We start from the raw sequence: 12,106 nt of genomic DNA on the forward strand, positions 1-12,106 counted from the left end.
TATGTGTAAGTGCAATTATGGATTATCATTGTACAGGCTATTTTTGTACATCAGATTGCAAAGTTCATAGAATTGCACTAACAACATTATACTAGATAATTGTCTCTGATTTTGACTGGTAGTGTATTTTTACAAAAGGGGCAGCAGTTTTTATCAAATAAAAAAATAAAAAGGCCTTTTATTGCACACTCTAATCTATGACATGTTGAGACTTGTTGTGTTAACGCTGTGCAGTAATGAACATGCAAGGTAATCCCAGAACACTAATAAGACCCTTTCATTTACAGTAATGTTTCTTTCCTTATAGACAGTTTGTGTTTTTTGAGCACAATATTCAGATGTGTGGGTGAAATACTTGAGGGTTTGTCAATGGTCATGTATTTATGGTAATGCATGAGCTTTATAGCTGTTATGTGCTCGTGTGTTTCAGGTTAAGGTCGTAAAGTTCTCTTATATGTGGACCATCAACAATTTCAGCTTCTGTCTTGAAGAAATGGGCCAAGTTCTCAAGAGTTCTACATTTTCAGCAGGCACCAATGATACATTGAAATGGTACAGTAAATTCTGGCTATTTTATGACATTAAAAAAAAATCACAATGCTCACGGAGGTGCTTTACTAGAACAATTTTGCATAGTGCATGTTTTAGTTCATACTATATTGTTTTAGTAATGTAGTCTGCGCGTACATACACACCTAATATTAACGACCATGTCTTGTTCATATGTTCAATCAGGTGCCTACGCATAAACCCCGAGGGTTTTGACGAAGAGAGCAAAGATTACCTATCGTTGTCCTTGTTATTGGTCAGCTGTCCCAAGAGTGAAGTCTACGCCAAGTTCAAGATTTCTATTCTTAATGCCAAGGGAGAGGAAACCAAGGCTATGGGTGAAACTACTTGTATTAAAGTATCAATTCACGTCATATGTGTATTTGGTAACAGGATTATATCATAATCAGCCATTATTTATCGACTGCTTGAAACATTTTATAAACCTTACGAACACCATCCCTCATCCTTCACATGAGCTGATCTAATATCTCCTTGTCTACGTTTGACATCGTCTTGGGCATGTACTTTACTTTTCTTCCTATTCGGCCACTAGTCTCATCCATCAACCATCCCATTTAGCGATGTGTCCTGTCCAAGCCCAATCTATATTTACAACAGTGAATATGATGTCTCTAATTTGCCGTTTTGATTTGACCAACGTGTTCCTCTTTCAGTTTCTCACTGTAATTCTCAACATACTTCTCTCCACGCTTTGTGTACTTTGTAGTTTTATTCCATTTGTCAGTGTTTCTATTTGTAATCAGTGTTTCATAGTAGGTAATATGCACTAGATTGGAATCTTTCATCCTGTAGCACATTGCAACTTTTCATTATCAAATTCATATTCCAAAAGTGATCTTGATCCTGTTCCACCTTCAGGAGTTTCCATTATGCATATTTTTGTGTTTTCCATGATATTGACCCTCCAATAATAATTTTATTTTGCTTAGTGTACCTGGACATTGTCATTCACGGACATTTCTTTTCCTAGTTTTACAATCTTCACCATGTGTTATTCCATTGTAATTTATCAAGTGACGGCTTTATTTTTTCTGCTTGCACTCACTGTTTATTACAACTTCATTATTTTTGTTTGTATTCTCATCCATTTTTTTATTCATTTCTGGTGGTTTTACAAAGGTTGGCATTTTCATCCCATTTCACACTTCTCCTTTACCTTGCTTTAGTGGTTCATATTGTTTGTTTTATAATTGCCTTATTACTTTCAGGATACTCTTTCAATGCGCGATAACTATTTTAAGTGATGACATCCATACATTTACTGTGCTTTGCTAAGGCTATTAACATTTCTCTGAGAGTCTAAATCTATCTTTTTGTTTTAAACTTTCATGTTTTTTTCTTAGTATTTGCTTTGGTGTTGTCTTTGGTAATGTTAACATGTAACTCACGTCACACAACCATGTTTACAAAGACAAGCATTATTAATACACAAACACATTCACCTAATCCATATGAACTATATCTTCATACACTTAAATCCAGGTCTGATTTTCATCTACCTTGAAGTTAAAAGCTAAACTGAACTATTTTTATTTTACCAGGCAAGGCCCACTGAGCTACAGTGTGGGAAAAAAGTATTTGATGCCCTGCTGATTTTATACGTTTGCCCACTAACAAAGAAGTGATCAGTCTATAATTTTCATGGTAGGTTTATTTGAACATGTAACTCACGTCACACAACCATGTTTACAAAGACAAGCATTATTAATACACAAACACATTCACCTAATCCATATGAACTATATCTTCATACACTTAAATCCAGGTCTGATTTTCATCTACCTTGAAGTTAAAAGCTAAACTGAACTATTTTTATTTTACCAGGCAAGGCCCACTGAGCTACAGTGTGGGAAAAAAGTATTTGATGCCCTGCTGATTTTATACGTTTGCCCACTAACAAAGAAGTGATCAGTCTATAATTTTCATGGTAGGTTTATTTGAACAGTGAGAGACAGAATAACAACAACAAAATCCAGAAAAACGCATGTCAAAAATTGTATAAATTGATTGGCATTTTAATGAGGGAAATAAGTATTTGACTCCATCTCAATCAGAAAGATTTCTGGCTCCCAGGTGTCTTTTATACAGGTAACGAGCTGAGATTAGGAGCACACTCTTAAAGGGAGTGCTCCTAATCTCAGCTTACCTGTATAACAGACACCTTTCCACAGAAGCAATCAATCAGATTCCAAACTCTCCACCATGGCCAAGACCAAAGAGCTCTCCAAGGATGGCAGGGACAAGATTGTAGACCTACACATGGCTGGAATGGGCTACAAGACCATTGCCAAGCAGCTTGGTGAGAAGGTGACAACAGTTGGTGCGATTATTCGCAAATGGAAGAAACACAAAAGAACTGTCAATCTCCCTCGGTCTGGGGCCCCATGCAAGATCTCACCTCGTGGGGTTGCAATGATCATGAGAACGGTGAGGAATCAGCCCAGAACTACACAGGAGGATCTTGTCAATGATCTCAATGCAGCTGGGACCATAGCCACCAAGAAAACAATTGGTAACACACTACGCCGTGAAGGACTGAAATCCTGCAGCGCCCGCAAGGTCCCCCTGCTCAAGAAAGCACATATACATGCCCGTCTGAAGCTTGCCAATGAACATCTGAGTGATTCAGAGGACAACTGGGTGAAAGTGTTGTGGTCAGATGAGACCAAAATGGACCTCTTTGGCATCAACTCAACTCGCCGTGTTTGGAGGAGGAGGAATGCTGCCTATGATGCCAAAAACACCATCCCCACTGTCAAACATGGAGGTGGAAACATTATGCTTTGGGGGTGTTTTTCTGCTAAGGGGACGGGACAACTTCACCGCATCAAAGGGAAAATGGACGGGGCCATGTGAGAACCTCCTTCCCTCAGCCAGGGCATTGAAAATGGGTCGTGTATGGGTATTCCAGCATGACAATAACCCAAAACACACGGCCAAGGCAACAAAGGAGTGGCTCAAGAAAAAGCACATTAAGGTCCTGGAGTGGCCTAGCCAGTCTTCAGACCTTAATCCCATAGAAAATATGTGGAGGGAGCTGAAGGTTCGAGTTGCCAAACGTCAGCCTCGAAACCTTAATGACTTGGAGAAGATCTGCAAAGAGGAGTGGGACAAAATCCCTCCTGAGATGTGTGCAAACCAGGTGGCCAACTACAAGAAACGTCTGACCTCTGTGATTGCCAACAAGGGTTTTGCCACCAAGTACTAGGTCATGTTTTGCAGAGGGGTAAAATATTTATTTCCCTCATTAAAATGCAAATCAATTTATAACATTTTTGACATGCGTTTTTCTGGATTTTGTTGTTATTCTGTCTCTCACTGTTCAAATAAACCTTATCATTAAAATGATAGACTGATCATTTCTTTGTCAGTGGGCAAACGTACAAAATGAGCAGGGGATCAAATCCTTTTTTTTCCTCACTGTACATAGCTCTTTTTCAGAAGTGCCCTGGCCACAAACAATAGCCTAACGAGATGGCTTATTGTGTGGAAATGCATAGCAGCCAAATACTCTGGATTTTTATAAATATGGAGGGAAAAACCGGAAGACCTGGATAAAAATACATGCAAGCACAAGGAGAACATGCAGACTCCAAATATACAGGCATCAGGGTTGAGATCGAACCCATGACCTATATACCAGGCGAGGTAGTTGACTGCCACCGTGGCGCAGGGCTTTAGAATACATTGCTATCTTTACATTTTGAAAATATAATGAAGTTTTTTTCCCATTACATGAAATTACCACAGTTTATTGTAAGAACTGGTGAGTATTGTTTGAAACCTATTTTTTTACAGAGACCCCGCGAGCATACCGCTTTGTCCAAGGAAAAGACTGGGGATTTAAAAAATTCATTCGAAGAGATTTTTTGCTTGATGAATCTAATAGCTTGCTTCCAGATAACAAACTGACACTCTTTGGTGAAGTAAGTATGACATGCTGCGGCTAATGTGTAATTTTCTATTTTAGTCATTACAATTGCACAGTTGGAGTCAATATTCTACTTAATTGAAGATTGTAATAATTACTTTCCCTGTTCCATACAAGGAAATTGTTAACATGAGTTTTCCAAGCACTTTTTTCCTCCACTGGTGCTAGAGTTAACATAGCACAACAATTAAATAATCAAGCGTAATTTTTTTTAGGTTTTCTCCCTCTGGATAGTGTTTATATTTATACCTTGACATTTTTATAAACTAGAATGTCAGGTATTACATAAAGTGTTTTGTTTAAATGTCGCCACATGAATTCCTTTTCCTATTCTCGGACATCAGCCAGTTTGATGTAAATGTTTATTGTCCTTGGGGGGGTCCTTTTAATCACCAGATTAAATTTTTTTACCTTTAAAATCCTTTACAAAATACAAGCATTTTTGATAATGAAAGGAAGCACATCAAGGAGGGCTGTTCACTTCCTCTGTTGCTGTGCAGAACCCATAATTAGGGGCCTCACTACCTGTTGAAACTGTTTATACAGTGTAAAATAACTTGACAAAAATATAGAATGAAAATTGATTAATATGAAAAACATTTCACGGACCACTATTTTGGCATTATTCACAACACTTGTTCTGATATAGGATGTTTGTGCAGATTTGCTTGCTTGATTGAACCAAAGCCTACATCTTCATGCAAAATGTGAAGTTAAGTGAGGATTTGTAAAAAAAAATCATCAAATGCCTTCTCAAAGCTGGTTGATGTTTATGCAGGTTAGTGTGGGGCAGGATTCCGTGAACATTTCTGGTCAATCCAGCATGAGTACATTCAAAGTACCAGATTGCCGGCTGGCAGTTGACTTCGGGGAGATCTGGGACAATTCCCGCTTCACTGACTGCCTGCTTCGTGTTGGTGGCCAGGAGTTTAAAGCCCACAAGGCCGTATTGGCAGGTCTGTGCCACAACAAGCAACACATGCGTCGTTTAGTGTACAATAGAACCATATAATTAATGATACTGTAATTAGTTTGGGGTAATCAACTACAGCCATTTCCTGTTTTACACTGAATTTTATTAACTACCACTGGCAAATGCTTACGTCAATTTGTAATGCTTTTTGTTAAAGGATACATCAGTAAATATGTGTAATGAATTCAACTGAGTCACAGACGCACTTCTTCAACCAACACACGGGGTACTACCCCTTAACACATGAACAACCTATGGTGGTGGACCACCAGGCTATCTACACTAATTACACGGGAATTAGCTACGGCGGACCGGACCCTGGCCGGGGTCCGGGTCCACGTGTTGGTGACTCTTGTAGGACGTATATTCTTCAGGATGAACAACAGCAGCCGGTCCCTCTCAGGGACCCGGCTTTTATCCTCTGTGGCGAGGGTGGCTCCGCCCTTGGCCACGGCCACCTTCTGGAATCCTCTAGCGGGTTCCCGGCCCTGACACGTGACCACCCCTAGCCCCCACCTGGGGGCCCTGTGTACACTTTACCGGTCACGTGTCCTTCGTGGTCAAGTGCCATGGCCCTTGGTAACCCCATTCCCATGGCCAGCACTCTCACACCCTATCCTGTAGGGGTCGGCACCGCACGCAGAGCGTGGTGCCACTCAGCACTGTCAGACAGCGCTCACCATGCCCCTCTCGGGCCGGTACTGCACCCACATCCACGTGGTGCCCGCGATGTTAATACATCGCACGCCGTGCCTCTCTGTAGCCGGCATTACACAGTGACATTTGCGATGTCACTACATATATATAAATGTAATATTGTATTGTGAGAGAAAATGTGTCTGTACCACATTCCGGTGTTTTTCCAATTCACTGTACAGTAAAACCTTGAATTGCGAGTAACTTGGTCTGCAAGTGTTTTGCAAGACGAGCAAATTTTTTTAATAAATATTAATTTGATAAACGAGTGAGGTTTTGCAATACGAGTCGTACGTATACGCTTTGTCTGCCGAGCGTCACGTGATCACAACTGATATACGAGTGCTTTGATATACGAGTGCTTTGGATTACAAACACGTTTCCGGAACAAATTATTCTCGCAATCCAAGGTTTTACTGTATTTGTTAACAGTTGCTTTACCTTTTTCAGGTCGGTCACTTGTTTTTAATGCTATGTTTGAACATGAAATGGAAGAGAGCAAAAAGGTATCTTTAAATGCAATCTTAATACAGCACATTAATACTGTAATCATACATTTCCAAGGTGCATTTGTCACAATGGATCGGTTGATAAGTATCTCTTGAGAGTGCTGTCAAATGTTGAACTATTACCCTAGTAACTCTTTTGGCGCATTGCACATTTATTATCAAAAAGTATTCATTCCGAGGGAATGTTAGATTGTATTTTATAGCTATTTTATATTCAACATTTCACAGAAGGCCATTGCATGTGTGTCAAGAATGGATTTATTACGCGCAATAAATAGTCATCGGCAAGTTGAATACAACTTGAATGGAGCCACTTTACATGTGTTGTGTAGATATAAAGGATGTTTATTTTATTTAATTTAATGCTATATTTTCGTCTCCCAATATATGCCGAAGTTAATTTGAATATATTGTGTTGCTACCTTGCAGAATCGAGTGGAGATTAATGATGTGGAGCCTGACGTGTTCAAGGAAATGATGAGTTTTGTCTATACGGGAAGGGCTCCAAACCTGGAGAAGATGGCTGATGAGCTGCTGGCCGCTGCTGACAAGGTTACATGCTTAAAATATTAACATGAGATCGCACCACCTTGTGATGTATCGGTATGCAGTTGTAGGTCGCAAGTGAAATTAAAACAGCATTTAGGTATTTTCTAAAGCCCGTGTCACAAATAATATGAATAGCAAATGTATATGATGTAGACGTTCACATTCGTGCTTTCAGGTTTGGGAATTGATGTCCTGGGAGATGATTGAATTTTCAACAAAAAATATAAATTGTCATGCAATTTCACGATTGAATTGAATGTCAAACTGGTATTAGTCCATGCTAGAGGCTAGTACGTGTGCATTGAAGTGCATTCACATGCAGCATTTTTATCCTAAGTGCAACCATTTGGCTGTGTGTTCTTGTTTTGAGGGTTTTTTGTTAATCACATTAACAATTGATACAATTAGTAATAAAATAAAGGGAAGTGTTTTAAAAGATTGTTTGATGTGGCATGGCTGTATAGAAATAAATTGGAACAAATATACTTTTATTAAGGAAACGGATATCCTGCTGTTCCTGAAGATCTGCCAGATAATCAGTTAAGAGTCATTACTCTCCCTTCTGGAACATCATATTCAATAGTTCCTAAAGCGATTGTAATGAAATAAGAATACAAATCGTATAAAGTCGCATGTTCAAGCTTTGTTCATTAAAGTTTAATATTCTGCTAGAGTTGAAATATGGTGGCTTGCAGTTGCATTGTTTATCAGCTTAACCAAACTTTTTAAGCTCTTGGAAAACAACATCTCACCTCCTTTGTAATTTGCATGACTTTGTAACCAATATAATAAAGTTTAGGACAAGGACCCCTAATTATAGTAGAGATCAATAAATACATGACTTAAAACATAAATATGCTGAAAGGTTGATGCCATGTTTTAAGAAAATTCTCAAACATTTGACTGCTGTATACTGCGTTTATAAAGTAGTTCATGGGGTGAGGGAATGTTATACAAGCGAAATAGGTAGAGAAAATAGTGTTCTTAATACTGAAATTGCACTTTGTTTTTACTTTTCTCAAGTATGCATTAGAGAGGTTGAAGGTGATGTGCGAGGAGGCACTATGCACAAACTTGTCGGTGGAAAATGTTGCAGAGACTTTGATCTTGGCCGATTTGCACAGTGCAGAGCAGTTGAAGGCCCGGGCCATTGACTTCATAATAAACAGGCAAGTCTAGTGAGAGTGTGACTGTCACTGAGCTGCGTAACATTGATGATGCTTACATGGCAATTTGCATTACAGTCCCTTTTAATGGAGACTAACCGTTTGCCCCAATCCTTATAGACACTGCTTATTAGGAGCTCGCTTAACCCTGACTTGTACTTGCAGTCATGCGATGGACGTAATGGAGACGGCGGGCTGAAAGTCCATGGTTCTGTCTCGCCCTCACCTGGTTGCGGATGCTTTCCGTGCCTTGGCCACGGCCCAGTCTCCACAGCTGGGACCTCCATGCAAGCGTCTCAAACAGACTTAACGGTGGCAGGCAAAGAACATCTATGACCAGGAAAACTTGGGCTGCACGGTGCGGTTATTTACCTGTGGCCTCCATGCAAACAACCGTGAAGACTTTGCATCAGACTACCAACTTTCCTCTGCTTTGAAAATAATGTTAATTTAAGCAAATTTGTTTACTTTCACAAAAAGGTGGCCAAATTAACTTTACCATGTAATATAGTGCTACATCTATACATCTACAACTCTATAAACAAGTACATATGTAGAAAAAATGGAAAACTACAACCTAATAAACACCACGACATATCCCAATTGAGAGAGTGTAAAATAAAACGTTCGATGTGATTGTCCCTAGGTGGTAGGACAATTTGGTTCAATTGTTTAGTTAAGCAAAAACAGAATGGTCTAAAACCCTGCAATGTCTACCTTAACATGAAGGATGAGTATTCGTCCAGTGTCTGTGTACTCAAGGTTACAGATAGTGGTATAGGGAACAACCAGTTCTGAAAGATAAGAATGTGCCAAGCCATATAAGGCCTTAATTCAAGAGGTAAACTTTTCAGATTGATTTTTCATTGCACAGACAGCTTATGCATTGACTAGAACAGGAGTACTATGATTGCCGAGTTTGAAGACTGACAAAGATAATATTGCAGTCGTGTATCCTGCGTATAACAAAGCATGGATGGAGTGCTCGGTGTAAGAAAAGGCAAGGCACAGCATCAATTTGGTCACGTTACGCAGTTGATAACTTCACTTTTTTGCTTGTATGGGCTTTCATGTATGACCCAAAGATTTTTGACTTACAACAAAAGTAAATCTTACTTCCATCAATTTAGTAGTTTGTTTTCACGGAAACAAGATGTGCTGTTTTCTAAGTTTTGTTTCGTATTATATTGTAATGATTTGTTTTTATTATAAATTTAATCTATTACCAACTCGTAGCATCATGTCAACCCAGAGTTTTACGTGATTGGAAGGACCATAATTTTTGCATCAGCGCTGTTTTACGTAACCTCTCACTTAAAATTAAATTGTACATAAAATTGCATAAGCTTTGAAGGATTACACACATAGATTTGGAAGCACAGATTTAAATAATATTCAAAGCTGCAGGATATAATATGAAAGTACAACAAATGAGCAGTGTCATGGATTTGAGTCGATTTGAAGAATATTACAATCTAATGCAATGTGTTGGGATATGAACAAATGCAAACGACGAGAATGTTGGAGGTTTTTTTACGTGTTAAACGTACAAAACAAGTTGGATAATACATGCAAAATTAAGGATAGCCAGTGTTGTAAGCAGTCTATTTATTTTGTTATTTGTTTAATATTTTAGTTTCGTCCTTATATATATTTGATGCTAAAGATGTATATGGTACATTGCACTCTACCTATTCAATTAAAAACTGATTAGGTGATTCGGGGAAGTTATTTGTTGTCATGGTGAGAGTTAAAGCATTGAAATCTGATTGGGGTTCTAATCTGCAGCAAGTCTATGCTGTCATAAGTGAGTGTGACAAAAAAGCTTAGCAGAGTGCAGCCAGTGCAGTGCGGTGGACTAATTGACCTCTGAAATGTATCAGGCAGTTACCGATAATGTACTCTTCAAATTGTTGCCTTGTATGACTTCCGAAATTGAAAACACTTTGCGCCAAATGTAAATGTTTATTGGAAAATGGATATACTGTAACTGCCAAAAAATATATATAATTGCAGAAATAATAATATGGTCTTTGTAAAAAGTGTGTGTTTTGAAAAAGTGTGATTGCATGCAAGACAGTTTTGGGTTCTTCCCACGAGTTTTTTTGCATATTCAGAGATGAAAAATGTTAATTGGTTAAATTAAAAAATTTTGCTACAATTGTAATACAAAAATATAAACTTGAAGCTAGAAATGCTTTATAGTGCCCCAATGTTTGACCTTTTTATCTTTTTCCATTACAGATAATACTGTTTTGGATGTAATATAAATGTTTTGTAAGGCCCTTTTACAATGAATTGTCAGCAGATGATTGGAATTGCAAAATGAACCATTCTTGTATATTACGTGTTTTCTAAATTGATTTGCATTATAAATGGCAATATAAACCCTTTTCATGTGGTAAATATATTACCGTTATCTGATCTCTTCTAGAAATCAGTATTTGGATATAAGAAAAAAAGCTGCTTTTAGCTCTGCACCACTTATTCCACATTTTTTTCATTAAAATTGTTTTTGATAATGTTAATATTTTCATTTATGACATTTTGCAGTGTTACACTTTTTTTCGGTAAAGTCTCGTCGAAAGAAATTACTACACGACTTTACCCGAAAGAACCAAAGAGTCATTCCTGCAGTCACGAAAGCTTTGAATCTATTTTGCTGTGTATTTAAAAGTTGAATAAACATTAATGTACCTGGAAATATGTCCAGTTTAAGTTGTCATGTTCTTTACTCTGGGAATGTTACAGATATGTGGATATGTCAAATTTCAATTGACACCCAACAACAACATTTTAACAAGTTGTATTTTGGAGCCTTGCCACTTTTAAAGGCATGTTTACCATGTGTTGATAAACAGTTCACTGGAGAATTGTAATGTGTTCACTGTTCATCATTTACAGCGTTTTGTCAACCCACTGCTTAAACGAAGGCCTCACCACACCATGTTGGTCATTCTTCACCCACTGATGTTAACTGTGGCTGGGAATTGAACTGGTTGTTTCGTCAGTTTCCTAGTGCCACCACTCCATTCAATTACATCCTGTTTAATGTGTATTATTATAAGTGGCATTCTTACTCTTTGGTTCTATTCGGTAAAGTCACGTAGGTAAAAAAATTAAAACAACAAAAATCACGACGTTTCGGCCACAACACAAGCGGCCTTCAGGTGAAGGGACCAACCTGTCCAGCGGGCAGCGTTGGAGTGAAGAAAGCCAAGCGCTGGTCGCCTCCCTTTAAGCTGTGAGGGGGCAAACAGCAAACGCTCTGACAAAGGAAATTAGCATGAAACGCACCACTGACAAAGCTTGGAATTAGCACAAGATGATAATACACCACCCTGGGAGTTTGGAATACCACTATGCATGTTGTTGTTGTTGCGTTGCAACAACAACAACATGCATACATACAAACTGACAATTTCATCCTTGCAGTCACGAAAGCTTCAAATCTAGAAGTCGCATTCTATTTTTGGTGATCATACGTTCAGTATTTTCTGCTGAACTGAGTGTTGGATTTATTCATTTTAAATGTACCTTTTGCTTGGTTACATTTTGCTCAGGTAACAGCTCGCATTTGCGGTAACTGGTGCCATACATCAATGTCTTGTCTGGCATTAGACACGTCTGTACGAACAGTGTTTTCATTAGCCTCCATTTATCAGTTAGGGGAACAACTAAGCTCGAAGGGGCAGTACGTGTCGTTCTG

General features: G+C 38.5%; 1 protein-coding gene across 2 annotated transcripts; it reads left to right on the forward strand.

Moving 5' to 3' along the window:
• Positions 1–433: 433 nt before the first annotated feature.
• On the forward strand, positions 434–11,276 carry LOC142913412 (speckle-type POZ protein-like). Of its 2 annotated transcripts, XM_076060954.1 has the most exons (8): positions 434–552; positions 736–887; positions 4,372–4,499; positions 5,283–5,460; positions 6,624–6,679; positions 7,112–7,234; positions 8,255–8,400; positions 8,563–11,276. In XM_076060954.1, the coding sequence occupies exons 1-8, from the start codon at positions 455–457 to the stop codon at positions 8,594–8,596; spliced, it is 915 nt and encodes a 304-aa protein (XP_075917069.1). In that variant the 5' UTR covers positions 434–454; the 3' UTR covers positions 8,597–11,276. The 2 variants fall into 2 exon arrangements, 1 of the variants encoding a protein (XP_075917069.1); XR_012934652.1 differs by lacking the exon at positions 6,624–6,679.
• Positions 11,277–12,106: the final 830 nt, after the last annotated feature.

This window comes from Petromyzon marinus, unplaced genomic scaffold (genome assembly GCF_048934315.1).
Source record: "Petromyzon marinus isolate PM22_M1 ecotype Great Lakes invasive population unplaced genomic scaffold, UKy_Petmar_22M1.pri1.0 PM_G_Scaffold_252, whole genome shotgun sequence".
In the NCBI taxonomy this organism is placed as follows: Eukaryota; Metazoa; Chordata; class Hyperoartia; order Petromyzontiformes; family Petromyzontidae; genus Petromyzon; species Petromyzon marinus.

Coding starts and splice junctions, on each gene's coding strand:
- LOC142913412 (XM_076060954.1), top strand. CDS start 455: ATGTGGACCATCAACAATTTCAGCTTCTGTCTTGAAGAAATGGGCCAA. Junction 888..4,371: donor AGAGGAAACCAAGGCTATGG/GTGAAACTACTT, acceptor ATTTTTTTACAG/AGACCCCGCGAGCATACCGC. Junction 5,461..6,623: donor CCACAAGGCCGTATTGGCAG/GTCTGTGCCACA, acceptor TACCTTTTTCAG/GTCGGTCACTTGTTTTTAAT.